The following is a 19,958-nucleotide window of genomic DNA, read 5'->3' on the forward strand; positions in this document are numbered from 1 at the left end:
ACCTCAGCTGCTATGACAAATGATGAAAATTGAGGAATAATCCCTGTGAGATCTGTATGACAGGTACATGCTTTGGATTTTAATTTTTTCAGTTGGAAATGGCTTTTAAAAACAAACCAAAAGGGAATTCCCTGGCTGGTGGTCCAGTGTTAGGACTTGATGCTTTCACTGCCGTGGGCCCAGGGTTCAGTCCTTGGTTGGGGAACTAAGATCCTGCAAGCCACGGTGGGCAGCTATAGATAGATAAATAAATAGCAAAGGGAAGTCAAAGGAATGTAGTTTAGTAGGAAATGTAAAAATATAATCTGCCTCGGGTGTAATAACTCCTTAAAAGGTCAGACTATCCTGCTTGATCAGTGAGGCGTCTCAGAACACATCCCACCTATTACAGTGGGCCTTCCCTCTTCTGAAAGGAAGATCCATCAGCAGAAAGCTATGAACCTGTCCCCAGACTTACTGGACCAATTGGTTGCTAGTCACTGGAATAAATATTTCCCAAGCTGCCTAGAAATGCAGAGTTCTATTGCTTAAAGAAATCTGTGATCTTTATTCTACAGTGAAGACTTTCGTTAATTCTAATTTAGGGACATCTGGAGATTAAGCTTGACACTTAACTGCAAGAGAAGTTCAGTTCAGTTCAGCAGCTCAGTCGTTCGACCCTTTGTGACCCTGTGGACTGCAGCACGCCAGGCCTCCCTGTCCTTCACCAACTCCTGGAGTTTACCCAAACTCATGTCCATCAAGTCAGTGATGCTATCCAACCATCTCATCCTCTGTCGTCCCCTTCTTCTCCTGCCCTCAATCTTTCCCTGCAAGAGAAAGACAAAGTACAAAAAGTACAGGTAAAGTCTTTTCTGTCAGTCAACTGGGTATGAAAAGCTTGGAATTCATAAATAATCTAAAATTGTTCATGGGGTGATATGTCATGAGGGAATTAAATGATGATGGAAGTCTATAGGTTCAGAAACACAAAACATGGGAGCAATGGACCCCTGTCTCCTGGGAAGCAGCAGAGCATCATGGGAAAGAGGACCATTTCTGAGGTCAGGGTCCCATTTTGCCATCTATTGACTTGGACAAGTTACTTAATTACAAACCTCCACTTCCTCATCTATAAAGTGCAGGTCATAATCTAAGTATTCATACATTTATTACAAAGGTTAAATAGGATAATATATGTAAAATGCCTGAATTAGAATAAGTATCGCATAAATGTTAACTGATGTTATTGTTGTTATTATTTTTCCCTGAAGACTAGAATTCACATTACTTTTGCTCATATTTCTTGCAAGGAACAGTCCAGCAATTTCTTATATCTTGATCTTTTCATCTTTTTTTTCTCTTGGATATATGTGGCCATAACTCTGAAGAAGACAGGTTTTTGTTTTGTTTTATATCTCCTTGTCCCCATTGTCTCATAAATTTGCTAGATTTTCCTTTGAGAAATTACCTCTGTCCTACTCTGAAACTTTGTACGGTAAGGCTGTCCTGGTTTCCAACTCCAGGCTGTCTAGTGAATCAGACCATTTCAAATAGACTGATTGAGTCAGGACTGAGTAGATGACCCAAGTCAGGCTGATGAGATTCAGTCCTGGGGTTTTTGCTATATCTCTTAGGAAAGCGAGAACTGCTAACCCATTAGGTTATCTGGAGATACCAGCGGTCATCATAGGGAACAGGCTGCCTGAGAATGGAACCAACACAGAGGAACACATAACTGAGAGATGGAGTGGTTTCCTAAAGGTACGAGTACCTGGGTTCAGCTGTAACTAAACACACACACACACACACACTTTACAATTTTATAAGCCAAATAAAATCTTTTTCTTGCCTAAGTCAGTTTGGATTGAGTTTGTCATTGTAGCTGAAGGAGTCCTGCCAAGTCCCAGAGAGAAATCAGAAGTAGGCAGTATGATCCAGTTGCTCATTTCTGTATTTTTTCCCCACATTTCCCCCTTCTCTTGTATTCATTGCCTTTAAGCTGTCTTTTTGTTCATTTTTTTCATGGGAAATAATCTGATAATGTTTGTCCTTGATGCTGCAGGGTGAATTTGTTATTATGTTATTTTTTGTAGAATTGACATTTTAAGCTGTACATTTAGCCTTACAATGAAAGGCTTTGATCCTGCTATAGGAATTTAGCTCTAAATAAGAAGGTGTGTCCCGATCAAAAGAGATTTAAGAAATGTATCAACCAAATAACAATTTGTAAATCTTGTTTGAATTCTATTCAAAAAAACCAACAGTTTTAAAAAATAAACACTTTTTAAAAGGTTCTATCTTTAGGAGATAAACATGGAAATGTTTTTCAGTGAAAAGATACATTTGAGATATGTTTCAAAATATTCTGGGAGGCAAGGGGTGGGAGGAGATGAAGTATAGCTGAAACAATATTTGCTATAAATTAATAGTGGTCAAAACCCGATGACGGGTTGAGCATGGGGTTCATTGCACTCTCCTAATTGTATATGTTCAGAGTTTTCCGTAATAAAAGACTTTTAAAGAGTAATATGTAGAAATGGCCAAGGCAGGTGTTCACTGCCCTCAGAATCTCTGTTCTCCTCCCTTACAAAAAGAACCCCTCTATTGTTGAGGATGCAATGTAACTGTCCAGATTTTTTTTTTAACTTTTTTTTCTAGTCTCCCTTGTAGATGTGAGTCACCAATGGAAAGCAGATAGAACTCATTAGGTGTGGTTTCTAGGAATACTCTTTAAAGGTGCTGCTTCAGCTAGTTCTATCTCAAAGAGTGAGAGTTATTTTGACATCGCAGGAAAACTTTATACCAGAATGCATGATGCCATGGGGACGGTGGCGTGGAAAAGATAGACAGAACTTGGGTCTGTGATGACTGTAGCTGCCACACCAGCCCTGGGCAACTTTTCCTGTTTTTTTTTTTTTTTCCAGAGAATTAAGCTTTTTTTTTTTTTAATTTGCATTTGCCTTTACAGAGTTTGTTAACTCCATGAAAGAAGAGAGGATCTCTCAGTCTTATAGCTCACAAACTTGGCTGCTTTTTGGAAGTACCTGGTGTGCATTTAAAAATGTTAAGGTTTGGACCCCACTTACGGTGTCTGAATTCATTGATTTGGGGTACAGCTTGGGCGCTGGAATTTGTAAAAGCTGCCCTGGTGATTCTAATGTGCGGCCAATTTGGTGATCCAGTGTTGAAGCTCGCGATTTGATCCCCCGAGCGCTGGGCCCTGGCTGGGGGGATGGTTAAGATTCGGTGACCGACTGAGACCACCTGTTTGTTACAAGAAGGAGTAGGAGTGCTAAGTGTCCTGATAGTCTTTGGCGCGGGAGCCAATCCAGCCCCGCCTTTTCCCCAGATCGGCCCCGCCCCGGCCCCGCCCAGCTGTGGCTCCGGATAACCGCTGAAAAGCGTAAGCCCGCCGAGCCGCCTTCCGGGAGAGCGGCTGTGCGCCTGCGCGGCACCGTGTACGGGAGTGCGGCTGTGCGCCTGCGCTGCACCGAGTACCGGCGGCGGTTTGAATTTCGCTCCGTGACTCCGGTCTCGAGAGCCTACGCTTCCGACCGAGATTGGGTGGGGGAGAGGCGGTGTCTTGGCGCCTCGCGACCGCACTGAGTGGGCCCTTTGCTCCCGGACCCGCACGAGGTTAGAGTCTGGTGTTGAAGATTCCCCCCTTCGGAAGCGGGCACTGTTGGGGCGGGGCGGGGGTTGAGGGGCCCGGGGCGGCGCGGGCCGGGATGAGGAGCGGGCTTTCGCCGAGTTAGCTGGGAGTGGAGGCTTTATTTAGACCCTCTCACCTGCCCTCGGGCTTCCCTGGTGGCTCAGAGGGTAAAGCGTCTGCCTGCAACGCGGGAGACGGGGGTTCGATCCCTGGGTCGGGAAGATCCCTCGGAGAAGGGCATGGCAACTCTCCCCAGTATTCCTTACCAGGAGAATCCCTTGGACCGGGGAGCCTGGTGGGCTATATATATATATAGCCCATGGGGTCACAGAGAGTCGGACACGACTGAGCGACTTCACTTGCTTTTTTCACTTTCATTCACCTACCCTTGAAGTGAACGAACGGTACCTGATTTCTTTCCTTCCCCTCCTTCCGCCTCCTTGTGGGCTTTGCTGTGCTCAGTCGTGGCCGACTCTGCGACCCCATAGAGGAGCCAGGCTTCTCTGTCCGTGGGGTTTTCCTGGCAAGAATACTGGAGGGAGTTGCCATTTCTTCCTCCTGGGTCCGCCTCCTTACCGATCCCAGCAGTAAAGCCCCAGTCCCCACAGCGTAGGAGAAATACTTCCCTGGACCCGTTTCTTTAAACTTCCTGTGTTTTTCCTTAAAATTCTCGGGTATTTAAGTTTTCAAGGAAAATACTGATGCTGTCTTTATGTATAAATAGAACATTTGTCCCCCTAAATCTCTGAGGAAATGACACAGTCTTGTCTTCTGTGCCTTACTTTGGGATGCACTGACTATAGAAAGCTCTAAGACGGGTCATTACTGGACATTGGTGGTGGTTGTTAAGTGACTAAGTCGTGTCTGACTCTTTGCGACCCCATGGACTGGAGCACTGCCAGGCTTCCCTGTCCTTCACTATCTCCCGGAGTTTGCTCAAACTCATGTCCATTGAGTCAATGATGCCATCCAACCATCTCGTCCTCTGTCATCCCCTTCTCCTGCCTTCAATCTTTCCCAGCATCAGGGCCTTTTTCAATGAGTCAGTTCTTCGAATCAGGTGGCCAAAGTGTTGGAGCTTCAGCATCAGTCCCTCCAATGAATATTCAGAATTGATGTCCTTTAGGATGGAGTGGTTTGATATCCTTGGTTGGAAACTGAATTTTGTAGAATAGAAGGATATTGCTCATGAGTTTTTGTACTTCGTTTTCCAAGAGATGTGACTTACTGGGTATTTACCATTGGATTTTGAAAGTAAACAGAAATTTGTTTTTTGTTTTGTAAATGTGTTTATATTTTTTTTTCTTCAGAGGCTTAAAGGATGGCCTCAGATCTGGAACAGTTATGCTCTCATATTAATGAAAAGATTGGCAGTATTAAAAAAACTCTGTCATTGAGAAATTGTGGTAAGTAAAACAGATTCCACTGACTTTGTACATTCAAAATACATTTTGATTATTGTCCCACTTTGATATCTTATGCTTGGATAAGTGAATGTATCTTAGAAAGGTAGTTTTCAGTTTTGAATAGTGATTTTTAGAGCAATCTGCTATCTGTATTTTGAATATTGCAGAGGATACTGAAATGTAAATTACATTGAACAATGAACTAGCTAATAATTACATTTATTTATTTATTTATATGTTTTTTGGAGACACACAAGGCTGAGTAGTAAGATTTGAAGGTTATGTTGAGTTCCTGGTTCTAGAGCTAAGCAGAGATATTAAAAGATAAGGATAAAACCAGAAGTGGAAAACACCCACAGAGATAGAAGTAGCCCATAACTCATCTTGCAGACTGCTTTGATAAGGTTATCAATATATATCAATATTATCAGCATATATCAATATATATCACTAGGAAACAGCTAATTGAAAATGAAATCAATTTTTTAAACATCCAGAAACTTGGAGGTTGTGACCATCTTCCAAAATAGTTTGAAGTACTGCAGCGGAAGTGCAGAGAAACAGGGGATCCTGGAAGAATATTGTTTACAAAAATAATGTGCTCTCCAGCCTTATCTAGGAGAACTAAAGATTTGATGGGCAGAATTCCATCTGCGGGGGAGATCCTGTTGAACTTTTATTATAGTTTGTATTTTGAATGGATAATTTTTTAAAAATTCAAAAATGAAATTATACTGCTGGAATGTTCTTTCAAATTATACATGTCCTTCTGAGACTTGGATATTCTCCCTGCCTTGTCGAGAACCACTAATAAAGAGACTCATCCAGTTTACAGTTGGTGGCTATGTATTCTGTAGAAAGTTAAAGCTGAAGCAACTGTGGGTTCTTCTGTAGCCCCTAGTCTCACTCATGTGAGGAAACTGAGGCTCTGGAAGTGTGGCGACTTGCCCAGGTTCTTCTGCTTATCAGTGGTCATTTGGGACTACAGCTTTTGTGTCCTTATTCACAGTATAGTACGTGTCTGTTTCTATGCCATTTTTATTGGATAATCTAAAAAGGACATTTAAATCTTTAATAAGTAGTCTTTAGATTTTCTTTCTGAGAGCATGATTACTCTTGGATAAATATAACTTAGAGATTATAAAGCTATCAAACCTTGAATTCAAATGGCCCCACTGAAGCATGAGACCTGGCAGAAGCAGTCTGACCTGTTAGGTTACTACACACTGTGTAGCTGTCGTTTGTACGTGGGGAGAATAATTTGTCTGTTCGGTTCCATAGCCTATTCAGAAAAGCCCAGGAATATGTTTGCCACTTTGGCTGCTGTAATATACTAGATCACTACTATCAAAGTAGTGAATTTACTTAGTGAACTTATTTTACTACAAATCAGCAAACGAGGCTCTAAAATTTAGGTGACTGGGTTATTTGAGATACCAGTGTATCCAACCAACTGTTTCACCCCCTGAAATTAGTCTCAGCAGAGACATCAATACTCTTCATTTATTTGTTCATTTCTTTTAGCTGTTATGAACCTTCGGTCAAATGCAGTCCCCGGTGCTTTATTAGATTGTCGATTTGTAACAGTTTGCCTTTACTGAGTGCTTTCCTAGGTTGCAAGCAGAGTGCCCACCCCTCTTCTATGTACTTTGCTGCTTCTCAGTAATCCTCTGAGGGCAAGTGCTGGTGTCTCTAACTGCAGGCCTGGAACCTCTAGCCATTGCACTCTGCATCTGTAATCTACAGATGTGGTCAAATTTTGTTTTCACTTAGGCGTATTTCATGATTTGGTTGTTAGAAGAGAAGATGGAAAATAATTTAGTTATGAGGATGGTTTTCCCTTTTATGCTTTTGAAGTGCCCTTAAAAATTCTTTTTTTTTCACTTCTTTTATTTCTAGGGAGGAAGGTTCTCTTGTTTTCCCATCCTTGTATCTGTGAAGCTGGGGAGAGGGGCCCGGCGGTAGGGTTGGGAACTTGAGAGCAGGCAACTCTCCCCTACCTCCCCCAGACACTTGCAGGCCAGTGCAGAATGTAAGCTCATCTTCCTGGCCATTGATCAGAATTTTTCAGGTTTACACATTCACAGGATATATCCCATGAAGAGGGTCCTGGCCTCCTTCGGGAGTCTCACTTCCAGCATCCTGTGCTTTGAAGGCCCAAAGCCGTGACTCTTATCCCCATTAAAACCAAATATATTAGGTTGCCAAGGTTGACAACCTCCTCTCTCCAGCATTTCTCTGCACCTCGAGCCCCCTTCTGTGCCCCCGCCCCCCTCCCATTAGGGCTACTGCAGCATCAGCTCATACATCCTACCTGGTCTGTGGTTCTTTCTTCAAGTTGAAACCCTTGGAGATTTACCTTTTTTCTCCTAAGAGCTCAACTATGCATGCAAAAGGGTGTTTATTTTATCTAGCATTTCTAAGTGCTTTATTATAGTGGAAGAATTTTCCAGAAACAAAAGACTCAGGAGATACTTTGTATTTAACTCCTCCTTCCTTTTTTTTCACATTACCTAGTAACCAGTTCTTAAGATTATTCATGGAGACAAGTCCTAGAGGCTGAAACAGTTCTTTCTTCACCCTCAGTGTCCCTTTAAGATAAAGCTCTGTTCCAAGAGTTCCGTTGGCTACATGTAGGTTTTATGGTTTTCTGTACATTTTATTTTCCATTTTATCTTTGTTTATTAATAGGTCAAGAACCTACCTTGAAGACCATTTTAAATAAAATAGGAGATGAGATCATTGTAGTAAATGAACTATTAAATAAATTGGAGTTGGAAATTCAGTATCAAGAACAAACCAACAGTTCACTCAAGGTAATGGTTTTTCTAGTGAAGAAACAAAATCAAAAAGGCAGTTAATATAAACACCCTAATCACCAGGGAATTCTTAAGGCTTCTTTATGTTTATCATGTTGTTAGCTCTGATTATTAACAGTCAAGAGCACTATTTGCATTTTATTTTCCCAGTGTAAAGGACTCCAGAGTTCCAGAGGTGTTTCTTTCTCCATGCTGGTAGCCAATTTATTTACTGAAAAGGGAATATTTCCTAAGTAATTCTTGGGAGATTTAATTTAAATAAATCATCTCCTGGATGTGTGGTGTGGGAGGAATGCCTGCCCTGGGTTGAGGAGACCTGATTTCCTACCATGGCTCCCCCAGAACTTCTGCCACCCTAAGAAAGTAATTTTTCCTCTTGGAGTCTCAGTGCCCTTAATTGAAAAGTAATGGTCATACTGAAGTATTTCTTGGGTCCCTTCTATTCTGAATTTCTTTCTCTATTTCTACAGATTGTAATGTAAGAATTCTCAGGTAAAATAACCACTTGAGCCTCATTGACACCAACATTTTGTTGTAAATAAGCCTTCACCCAATAAAAATGCTTCTGATAGGATGGGAAAAGAGTCGGTATCATAATTACCTTGTGCTCTCAGAGCCACCGATATGTTCAATGGGATTGAACAAGGTGGCCTCTATAGTCCTTTTCAAGCCTTATAATCCTCAGTGTCTGTAAAGATTTTTCAGCTGTAGGACTGGACATGATTATGCCTAACCTGCTGTTGTTTGAAATGAGATCAGTATCTCTGAACATCATCCAGGTCTTTAAAAGAAAGATGTCATACAAATTCAAAACAGAAACCAATAATGGTTACATTTCTACCTTGCCCGATAATGCCCAGGGTTAGGTGTGGGTTTAGAGAAGGTCCAACTCAGGATTAAAGCCTATTTGGAATATTAGTTTACATGATGACTGAAAATCAGATGACAGGGATCCAAAGGTACAGAGTATTTCTTATTAAATTTCCATGCGTTCGTAACCTCAGATTCTTGGGAAAGTTAAATAAAGACAACACAAAATGAAGGCAGTTACTATCAAGTAGAAATTTTCATTAAGCTAGAATATACAAAAGCCTTCCTAAGTAATATCTCGTCCTTGCATTCCAGGAATGTATTATCATTTGGTGCTGGGGAATGCTTGCTAAGTCAACAAAAGCACTTTTACCAGAATGACAAACATAAATCTTTCATATACTTTTTAGTTGCTTCCCAAGGTTGAAGTATTTTAGAAAGACAAATGTCACCCCCACCTGTTGTAATGTTATTCTAGCAATTGTTCTCTGAACAAATCCAGTAGAGAAAAATAATGTATCACCACCCAAAGGCAGCTCTAGAAACCAAAGGGCTCTGTTTAAATATTGCATGTTCAATGCTTTTTCACCCCTTCTGCTCTCTGAACACTCAGCATTATTGTAATTGTGCTCACTCTTCCCTGCTCTTTTAACATGTTAAAACACACACAGGCAAGACAGATGCTTATTTGTGAGCTTTGCTTTTTTTTTTTTTAAAGGAACTCTTTGAATCTCTCGAAGAAGATTATAAAGATGTGGAGCATCTCAAAGAAAACATCCCTCCCCATTTGCCTCAAGTAACAGTTACCCAGAACTTGTAAGTGTGTTTATAATTATTTTTACTCTCTGGATTTATAAAACTATTAAAACAAGCATTTTAGATCTTTTTGCTTTTCGATATACTTGCAGTTTTGTTAGTGATTGTCCAGTTTTGTTTTTTTTGTTGTTTTTTTGCACTTACAGGAGAAATAGTCTTTCCCCTCTCTTTACCAATTTTCTTATCCCACTGTCTCTGGGGAAAATGTGCTGCCTCTTTCCCAAGGATCAGTCCCTCAGAGCTGCTGCTGCTGCTGCTGCTGCTGCTGCTGCTAAGTCGCTTCAGTCGTGTCCGACTCTGTGCGACCCCATGGACGGCAGCCCACCAGGCTCCCCCGTCCCTGGGATTCTCCAGGCAAGAACACTAGAGTGGGTTGCCATTTCCTTCTCCAATGCATGAAAGTGAAAAGTAAAAGTGAAGTTGCTCAGTCATGTCCGACTCCTAGCGACCCCATGGACTGCAGCCTACCAGGCTCCTCTGTCCATGGGATTTTCCAGGCAAGAGTACTGGAGTGGGGTGCCATTGCCTTCTCCGCCCTCAGAGCAGAGTTAGTTAACGTTGGCTCTGTCGACATTTGAGATCAGATAGCTCTTTTTTGTAAAAATAGCATATTTAGCAGCCTCCCTGTTCTCTTCCAATTGGAGTATCAGTAGCTCTCCTGTACCCTCTGCTCCACGGTGACGATGAAAAATGCCTTCAGACATTGAGGGGGTGTAAAATCTCCCCTGACCCTTGAGAAACACTGCCTTAGGGTAAAAATAAACTTAATGAGCCTTCTATCTTAAAAATAGCTCAAGGAACAAAGATTTAGCTCTATTTTTACCCTGAAACTCCTGTCCTGCCTCTCTGTTCACTGCTGATAGATGTTCTTGCCTGCCCTTTCTCCTGAAGCCCCTAAAACCTAGCTTTTGGCTGTTAATTACTACCATACTTGTGAACATGATTGCTTGAAGGTCACAAAGAGATAAAAACAATTACCTCTTCAGCCCTGATTCTTCTCTGATTTTATTTTGCTGCTCATCGTTTTGAAATGATGCTGTCTACACTACCACTGGGCTTTCTTAGTTGTCATCCTACATCTTTGACTAGGCTGTCCCCTTTTTCTCTGCCCTCCTTTAAGTTAAGAGTGTCTCCTAAGACACTGTTTTACCCACACTTATTTAACACCATTATTAATGCTCTCAAATGTCCAACTCCAGCCTTGACATGGCCTCTGGTTCAGCTGTTTGAGTTGCTTGCTGGGAGTCTCAGGGATGAGCTGTTCTCTCCTCCAGGTTTGCTTGCGTATGTGAGACTAAACTGGCTATCTCCTTGTTACCTACCCATCACCTGGACAAGAACACAGCATCTTCAGTCTCTCTGTCTTGTAGCCCCTTGGCCTCTGCGGGGTTTTGTCTGCCTCTGCCCTCCCTCTCATTGTCTAGCTCCATGAGATCTTTCATCATCTTTTATCTTTATGATTTGGGAGTTACTTGTGTTTTGTCTTTCCAGTATTTCTCCACTGCCATCTCTCCAGTCCTCTGCCACCAAAATTGTATTTCTTTTTTAAATTTTACTGAAGTATAGTTGATTTACAAAATTGTATTTCTAAAAGGGGCTCCCCTTGTATACCATGACTGACTTAACTACTTTAACTTTTGAAATGGATCATATATACAGAAAAATAATTGAATTATTATTAGTGTAAATTAAAGGAGACTAATAAACATCAGTGAATCTACCAGTCAGATTAAGAAGTAGGACACTGCCAGTACCTACAACACTTCTTCTGTTGCAGATCCTCCTTCTGTCAAAGAGGTGATAATCATCATGGCATTTGTGATAATCACAGTTTGACGTATGTGTTTCCACAAACAATATACTGCTTAAATTTGAAAACTAAAAGGAAAGCACAAATCTTGCTGTGTAGGAAAAGAGCCGTGTTGCTGCTGATACTTGAAGGTCTCCAGGAAATAAGCTCAACAGAGTCCCTGGCGTGCCAGGATACCTTGGAATTTCCCTCCAAGAAGAGAAAATTAGGGAGTTCCTTGGCAGTCCAGTGGTTAGGACTTAGTGCTTTCACTGCCGTGGACCAGATTTCAGTCCCTGCTCAGGGAACTAAGACCCCACAAGCTGAGCAGTGTGGCAAAAAAAAAAGAGAAAATTAGTGGGCAGGGTCATGAATGAATGGAGGAACAAAAGTCATCTTGGGATATCTGCCAGGTCTATTGGGCTGGACATTGAACACCCAGCCAGAATATGGCCCGAGGAGTAGGGGGGATTTTCTTCTAAACTCACTATGGCCTAACCTCAGCTTTCAGGGCCAGGTCACAGCAGAACCTTTGTATAGGTAGAAAAGGTTATTTTTAACTGATACACACAGCAGGGCCTGAGGACAGGCAAGTACGGGTAAGATTCAACCAGGCTCACCGTGGAGTCTCAGGTTAGGATTCATGTAAGGATGATGCTACAAGCCTTGGGCATCTTCATCTTCACAGCCTGCCACACGGTCGTCTCCTCATCACACGGCCTCCATCAGGCCCGGTGGCTCTCTGTATCTGGTACTCGGCTATCATCTTGGGACCTCACCTCCCTGTCCTTGGGATTCCCTTTGTACACTCCTGGGTTGGATCGTTTCTTTGCTGTATCCCATTTTCCATTTGGAGAAGTCAAGCCAACCTGACTTGCTGTTGGCACTGGGGTTTCTTCCTTCCCTGGCAGTTAACAGCCTAGAAGCTATAGCCTATTCCTGGACTCTGCTAATGCAGAAGGAGCTGTATTAGGCTTCTCACCCACACCAAAAAACGGAGCAGGACTGACCCTAGGGTACCCACGTTCATTGCTGGCAACTGAAATGAGTCTGCACCAGGTGGGACTGATATTAGCAACCAATGGGGTAAATTAGAAAGAAGTATAAGATGATTGACGGAGAAGGCAATGGCACCCCACTCCAGTACTCTTGCCTTGAAAATCCCATGGGTGGAGGAGCCTGGTAGGCTGCAGTCCATGGGGTCGCTAAGAGTCGGACACGACTGAGCGACTTCACTTTCACTTTACCCTTTCATGCACTGGAGAAGGAAATGGCAACCCACTCCAGTGTTCTTGCCTGGAGAATCCCAGGGATGGCAGAGCCTGGTGGGCTGCCGTCCATGGGGTCGCACAGAGTCGGACACGACTGAAGCGACTTAGCATAGCATAAGATGATTGATGTTTCCACATCCAGAAATAGGGACATCAGAAAGAGAAGTAGTTTAGAGGTTAAATTCAGCTTCACACATACTGACTTTGAGGAGCCGGTGAGATAACAGATGAAGATGTTTGGCATGTGTATTATTTGCACCATGTTTTGGGTGTATAAATAACTTAATTATGTTACTGAAGATTTGAGAACTTAATTTTTCAGTGTTCTCTCCACTATTCAAAAAAAACATGTTTTTTTTTTTTGGCTGCGCCATGGGGCCTGTGGGATCCTAGTTCCCTGAGCAGGGATTGAACCCGTGCCCCCTTCATTTGAAGCTTTTGGAGTCTTAACCACTGGACCACTGGGGAAGTCCTTTCACTATTCAAATCTTCAAAGCATTAGCAGTAGGAATAGAAAACAAAAATGTTGCCTATAAAATTATAACAAGATGGAAAAATTATAAGATCATGTGCTTAATACTGGTCATTTTCAATTGCAAAGCCTCCTACTATGCTGCAGAATTCTGACAGTTGCTTGTATGCTGTGCATCTCTATTCTGTAGTGTTAATGGATCAGATCTTGACCCTGAAGAACCGGTTAAAGTTGAGGAACATGCACCCACAAAGAAGCCTCCCAAAGAACAAAGAAGTATCAAAGAAATGCAATTTATAACTTCTGATGAGTTTAATGGGATTCCTGCGTAAGTATTTGAGATAAATTTTAACATTCAACTCTTTAGTAATCAGCATACATGATTGTTTGTCATAAACCTTGAATATATTATTTGTAACATGCTGTGTTCCAGTATTGATCTTTTCTAAAACAGTTTTACATTATGTCGCAGGAATCTTTTGTGGAAGATGTTTAAAATTTTGATTTTTGTTTAGTTGTAAAACCTAGTTATAAATCTAGAGATGGATCAGTTTGTTCCCGAGTCCTCTCAGGGTCATTTTATGATACAGATTTTTTATCCAGTTACATTTTAGAATTAGCCTCAGTTTTGCTACAGTTTTAAGGAAAGGGAGTGTGTTGTATAGATTTGGAAATTAGCACGGAGAGAGGTCTGTTTGGTTTCCATTTGTCCATTAACTTGTGCCGCACACTTGTTTGAGTCTGCTCTATTCTGGGCTCTGGGTCACTGAGGAGAAGAATACAGGGGTGAATGGGACAAGATGCCTCCCCCCAATAAGGACTCCATTGCTCTTCATAGAAGACATTAATGGGGAACCAATTATGGAAATCCATGTTTTTAAACTTATAATTCCAGGGCTTAACTTCACATCTTGGCTTTATATTGTTGCATTTCTTTTTATTTTCTTATACAAATAATGCATGTTGTTAGTGTTTATTGTGAGACTGATAACTCATCTGTATTTCTACCACTCAGACAAGATAGAGTATTTCCTTCTGTATTTTAATTTCACCTACATAACAAGTTGTTTCTGATTGTTATTACAGCAGTGTAGTTATTCTATGAATATAATTTACTTTTTTTTGTCATGAGCATTTTTCCATCATTAACTATCATCAAAAACTTGGATGTTAATAGTTGTATAATATTTTATGGTGTGGCTACTCTATAAGCTATTTAAGCATGACCTTATCAAATATTTGGGTTAATTGTGTTGTTATGAAGAATGGTACAATGAAATTTCTTTTATACAAGTCTATTTTGTAATTCTTTTATTATTATTATTTCCTTGAGATAGAGTCCTAAGAGGAGATTCCCTGGGGTTAAGGACGTGATTATTTTACTTGCCTGAGAGTTGTCCATCCGGATTTTTTTTTTAGGTTTACAGAAAAATTGAGCAGATCGAACAGTGTTCTCATAACTGAAAACAGTTTCCCCTATTACTGACATCTTGCATTAGTGTGGTAAATTAGTTACTATTGATAAACCAGTCTAGATACTATTAACTAGATATTAACTAAAGTCTATAGTTTGCAGTAGGGTTCCCTCTTTGTGTTGTGTAGTCTGTGGATTTTGTCAGATGTGTAATGCCCTGTCTCCACCATTACGATATCATACAGAATATTTTCGCTGCCCTAAAAATACCCTGTGCTCCCCACTTTCATCTCTCCCCCTGAGACCCTGGCAGCCACTCATCTTTTTATTGTCTCTATAGTTTTCCCTTTTCCAGAATGTCATACAGTTGGAATTATACACTGTTGCCTTTTTGGACTGGCTTCTTTCACTTAGTAATATGCATTTAAGATTTCTCTAGTGTCTTTTTATGACTTGATAAAGAAAGAAAGTAAAGTCACTCAGTCGTGTCTGACTCTTTGCGACCCCATGGACTGTAGCCTACCAGGCTCCTCTGTCCATGGAATTTTCCAGGCAAGAGTACTGGAGTGGGTTGCCATTTCCTTCTCTTGAGGATCTTCCTGACCCAGGGATTGAACCTGGGTCTCCCGCATTGTGGGCAGACGCTTTCCCATCTGAGCCACCAGCTCATTTCTTTTTATCACTGACTAATATTCCATCTTATAGATGTATCAGAGCTTGTTTATCCATTCATCTGTGGAACAACATTTTGGTTACATCCAGTTTGGGGCAATTATGACTAAAGCTGCTGTAAATGTTCATGTGCAGGTTTCTGTGTGGACATGTTTTCAGCTTACTTGGGTAAATACCTAGAATTGTGATGGCTGGGTCATATGGTAAAACTGTTTAGCTTTATAAGAAACTGTCAAACTGTCTCCCAAAGTGGCTGTACCATTTTGCATTCCCAGCAGAACAAGAGTTCTGTTGCTCCATATCCTTGCCTGCATTTAGTTTTGTCTGTTTTCTACTTTAGCTATTCTAGTCAGTATAATGTACTTCATTGTTTTAATTTTCAGTTTCGTGATGACATATGATGTTGAGCATCTTTTCATATACATAGTCGCCCCTTGAAAAGTATATGGCAGTTTCACAAATCTGAGACTCGAAACGAGGCTGACATTTTAGTTTTTTTGTTTGGTTTGTCTGCTTAGTCATTTCCTTTGTTGACAGCTTTATGTCGTTAAAATTGTTTGATGCTATTCAGTTTTCTAAATTGTTGTTGTTGCTGTTGTTACTTATTGGCTGAGCTGAAAGATAGAGCAAATGACTGTGAGGAACAGTGCAGTAGAAAGGTCTTTAGAAATGCTTCCTTGAGGACTTCGCTGGTGGTTCAGTGGTTAAGGATCCACCTTGGAGTGCAGGGGATGTGGGTTCCATCCCTGATAGGGGAACTGTGGTCTGACATACCTCAGAGCAACTAAGCCCGTGTGCCACAACTACAAAGTCTGCGTCCACAGCAAAAGATCCCGCATGACGCAATGAAGGTCCGCCTGCTGCAACTAAGACCTGGTGCAGCCAAGTAAATACACAGATGAAAGAAAATGCTTCCTTAAAGGGAGGATATTAGAATAGTCATGGTAGAGTATTCATTTTTAAACTAAGAGATTATTTAACGAATGAAAGAAGTTAGAAGGTTAGGATAAGAAGAATGTGTTCCAAGCATGGGACTTTGATTCTTTAAAAAGTTGATACTGAGGTACAATTTAAAGTGGAAAACGCTGGCACTTGTTTTGAGGAAATTAGAGGATAGTTTACATGATTTAAAGCAGGGGTCCCAATCTCTGGGATCTACTGCCTGATGATCTGAGGTGGAGCTGATGTAATAATAATAGAAATAAAGTGCACAATGAATGTACCACACTTGAATCATCCCAAAATCATCCCCCTCAGTCCGACCCGGTCTGTGGAAAAATCGTCTTCCATGAAACTGGTCCCTGGTGCCAAAAAGATTGGGGACTGCTAGTTTAAAGGAATTTCATTGTGTTGGGCTGTGGTATTCACTGTTGGTGGAAATTGTGGTTAAAAAAATGAGTGGAGAAAGTGAATTTAGAAAAGAGAATAATGAAAATGGATGGTTTTGGTCAATATGAGTATTTTTGTTTAAACATTTATACATTATTTTATATTAAGAAGCTTTCAATTAGAAAACTGCCCCTTTGAGCAGAGGGGAAGGTCAGAGTTTAATGTAATGAATCAACGATTTGTTGAAGGGAAAAGGGAAGCAGATCATGAAAACTTTGTTTTGGGTGTATACAGACCACTCAAAATCGAAGGTCTCCTATTATATTCTAAGACTGTGATTGGCATCACTGACTCAATGGACATGAGTTTGAGCAAACTCCAAGAGACAGTGAAGACCAGGGAACCCTGGCATGCTGCAGTCCATGGGGTCGTAAGAGTCAGACAGGACTCAGTGACTCAACAACAACAACAAGACTGGTGACTGGGAGGACAGGCAGGAGGGAGACTGCATTGGAAGGATGGGCGTTAGAGTCAAAGAGACAACGCTTAATCCACCTGCCAATGCAGGAGACACAGGAGATGCACGTTCAACCCCTGGAACGGGAAGATCCCTTGAAGCAGGATCCCAGTATTCTTGTGGGTTTCCTTGGTGGCTCAGATGGTAAAGAATCCACCTGCAATACAGGAGACCTGGGTTCAGTCCCTGGGTTGGGAAGATGCCCTGGAGAATGGGATGGCTATCCACTCCAATATTCTTGCCTGGAGAATTCCATGGACAGAGTATCCTGGTAGGCTATAGTCCGTGGGGTCACAAAGTGACTGAGTGACTTTCACATTCACTTTCAGACAATACTTAAGGCCATTTGAACGTGAAATGAGTGAGGCTGTCCATCCTGCTCTGCCAAGCAGCTGTGCAGCTTAACTTCTGGGCCTTCTGATCCCTTTGCAGCCCCTCCACCATCAATTCTTCGTCGGCTCTTCATCTCTGTTATCTTCTTTGTCATTTTCCCTTCCTCCTCTCCCCTTTTTTTCCCCCTTTATTTCTCTGAGCAGATCTGTTTCTTCAGAAAACTGAAGTGGTATGAGTTATATAATTAATTAATACTAAAATTTTTCTTCCCCTTACAAATATTTTAAAATATTTAAATAAACTGGAATTAATCCATTGGAATCAGAGTTTGAGATTAAATTATTAATTTAAATTGTTAAATTGTTATAGTAGTTCTGTAAGGAGTAGGGATAGAGATTTCTGCATCCAGATATAAGTAGGAGAGATAAGCACTAATACATTGTAGCCTCTACTTAATTTTTCAGTGGTTGAGACACATCTGGTTTATTTGGAAGTTGCTATAAAATTTTTTTCCAAAGAGTGCTAGTAGCTTGTATAAAGTAGCTTGACTGTATAAAGTTACCATATGTAAATATTTTAATTAAAAAAAACAATTTTGTATGATGATTCTTTTAAAAAAAATAATCATTTTCTTTTTTACAGGTACATGAAATCCCGCTTAACCTATTGTCACATTAATGATGTTATTAAAGAAATCAACAAGGCAGTTGTTAGTAAATATAAGATCCTACATCAACCAAAAAAGTCTATGAGTTCTGTTGCCAGAAATCTCTATCACAGATTTATTGATGAAGAAACGAAGGAAACCAAAGGTAAAATGAGTGTATATGTATGTGTGTGTACATGTCAGCTGTTTGGAGTGTAACTAAATCATGAGAAACAAAACTAATTCCAGAAAATTCTAACCCTAGAGAGGTAGTTCTCAACCAGGGGCAGTTTTCCCACCAGAGAATATTCTGCCATCTCTGGGGACCTTTTTGATTGTTTTACCTGGGGTTGGGGGTGCTCCTGGCACCTGGTGAGTAGAGACCAAGGGTGCTGCTGAAGTACCCTATTGTGCACAAGGCAGCTCCGACAAAAAAGAACTATCTAGTCTAAAACGTCTGTAGTGTCAAGCCTCAGAAACACTGCGTTGGAGTCTCTTATGGAATGATACCCAGTGTTTTCAGAATTAGAATAGTGATAACGGCTGGTCATGCTTAAGATAACACTTCCTATGTGGCAGAGAGTGTACTAAGGGCTTTAGTCCTCACAGCATCCTTATGAGTTGTGTACTATTATTACTCCTATTTTACAGACTAGGAGGACTTCAGTTACTTGCCCCAGGTCAATCAGTTAAGTGATAAAGGGATAAAGCTGTGGGTTTCTGGGTTACATCCTCTTAACCACTACCATATTGCTTCTTGAAAAGTGAATTGTTCAAAAGATACCAGCAGATAGCCAGTGATAAAATAAGCAAGGCTACACTGCTGAAATGCTACAGTAAACATTATGCAACTTCAGTTGAAAGAATAATTATTATTTTAGCAAGAATACCAGTTCTCACTTTGGTTCAATGATGATAGTCAGAATCATTAATGCCATTCATAGTCATAATGTAATGTATTAAAGACTCATCTTGAAAGTTGTCCTAATAAAAATTAGCACTAATATCTTTACTTTCAGGTCATTATTTTGTAGTGGAAGCTGACATAAAGGAGTTCACAGCTTTGAAAGTCGACAAGAGGTTTCATGTGATACTGAATATTTTACGACACTGCCGGAGGCTATCAGAGGTCCGAGGGAAAGGGCTTACCCGATATGTTATAACATAATGTCCTTGTGAGCTTTTGAACCAGCTAACAGGGTTTAGAGACTGTTCCTGTAGTTTCCTTACATGTAATTTTTTAATATATAATTTTTTTAGCTTTTTCATTTCTTCTAAAAATAAAGCTTAAAAAAATAATGTATACTTTAATATCTGCTACCTGGTAAGTACTTAGTCACCTACCATGTGAGCCTCTGTTCTAGGCATACAGTGGAACTAAGAAATGTTCATATTTAGTTTTCGTGTTCAGTGACAGTGCTGCCAGTCCCAGTAAGAGAGATGCAGATAAAAGCCAAAGTTCAAGAAGAGAAGATCAAGGATAGCCGGGCTCTTTGGAATTAAAGGTCATTAGTGTCTAAATTCCATCCTATAGATTGATGATATTTCAGGCTATAGTCAGAAGTTGGATTTGAAGGCAGCCCATTGATCCCTGGGTTGGGAAGATCCCCTGGAGAAAGAAAAAGGCTACCCACTCTAGTATTCTGGCCTGGAGAATTCCATGGTCTGTATAGTCCATGGGGTCGCAAAGAGTTGGACACAGCTGAGCGACTTTCACATTGTTCACTTTCATCCACGTGGTTTTCTGCTTTCCCATATGTGGTTAAGGAACAGCTTACCTGAAATGCATTCAGTGTAAATCAGTCTGTAAACATCGACCTGTAATTAAATTGTAATAAAAGTATATTAAGATGAAAAAGATGATAAAATATGTGCAAGCAGATTGATAGTGGTCACAGAAAGTGGGTGGTTGGATTGTAAGAATTTAATGGAGTTTTACTTCCACACTTGGGGAGACTGTTAGTCTTAGTGTTCTCTAGAGAAACCGAATCAACAGGATATCTATCTGTCTATATGAAGTGAAGTGAAAG

At 40.8% G+C, this 19,958-nt stretch overlaps 1 protein-coding gene and 1 long non-coding RNA gene across 14 annotated transcripts in view; one reads left to right on the forward strand and one right to left on the reverse strand.

The window, feature by feature from the left end:
• Positions 1-19,958, forward strand: part of SKA1 (spindle and kinetochore associated complex subunit 1) — an 85,671-nt gene that overhangs the window by 23,483 nt on the left and 42,230 nt on the right. For 4 of the 13 annotated variants that reach the window (XM_081562102.1, XM_081562113.1, XM_081562106.1 and 1 more), the window contains exons 1-7: positions 3,409-3,618; positions 4,945-5,040; positions 7,732-7,856; positions 9,388-9,485; positions 13,208-13,345; positions 17,925-18,094; positions 18,948-19,057. In XM_081562102.1, coding sequence (XP_081418228.1) covers positions 4,956-5,040; positions 7,732-7,856; positions 9,388-9,485; positions 13,208-13,345; positions 17,925-18,094; positions 18,948-19,057 — 726 coding nt within the window. In that variant the 5' untranslated portion in view covers positions 3,409-3,618; positions 4,945-4,955. The other 9 variants (XM_081562110.1, XM_081562111.1, XR_014074667.1 and 6 more) reach the window with 8 other exon arrangements.
• Positions 528-3,430, reverse strand: LOC145534497 (uncharacterized). Its single transcript, XR_014074668.1, has 2 exons — positions 1,832-3,430; positions 528-809 (listed from the first exon to the last, which is right to left on the reverse strand). It is a non-coding gene; the product is annotated as an uncharacterized LOC145534497 (long non-coding RNA).

The sequence above is a fragment of the Giraffa tippelskirchi genome, chromosome 14 (genome assembly GCF_054371585.1).
Source record: "Giraffa tippelskirchi isolate mGirTip1 chromosome 14, T2T-mGirTip1v1.2.pri, whole genome shotgun sequence".
Lineage (NCBI taxonomy): Eukaryota > Metazoa > Chordata > Mammalia > Artiodactyla > Giraffidae > Giraffa > Giraffa tippelskirchi.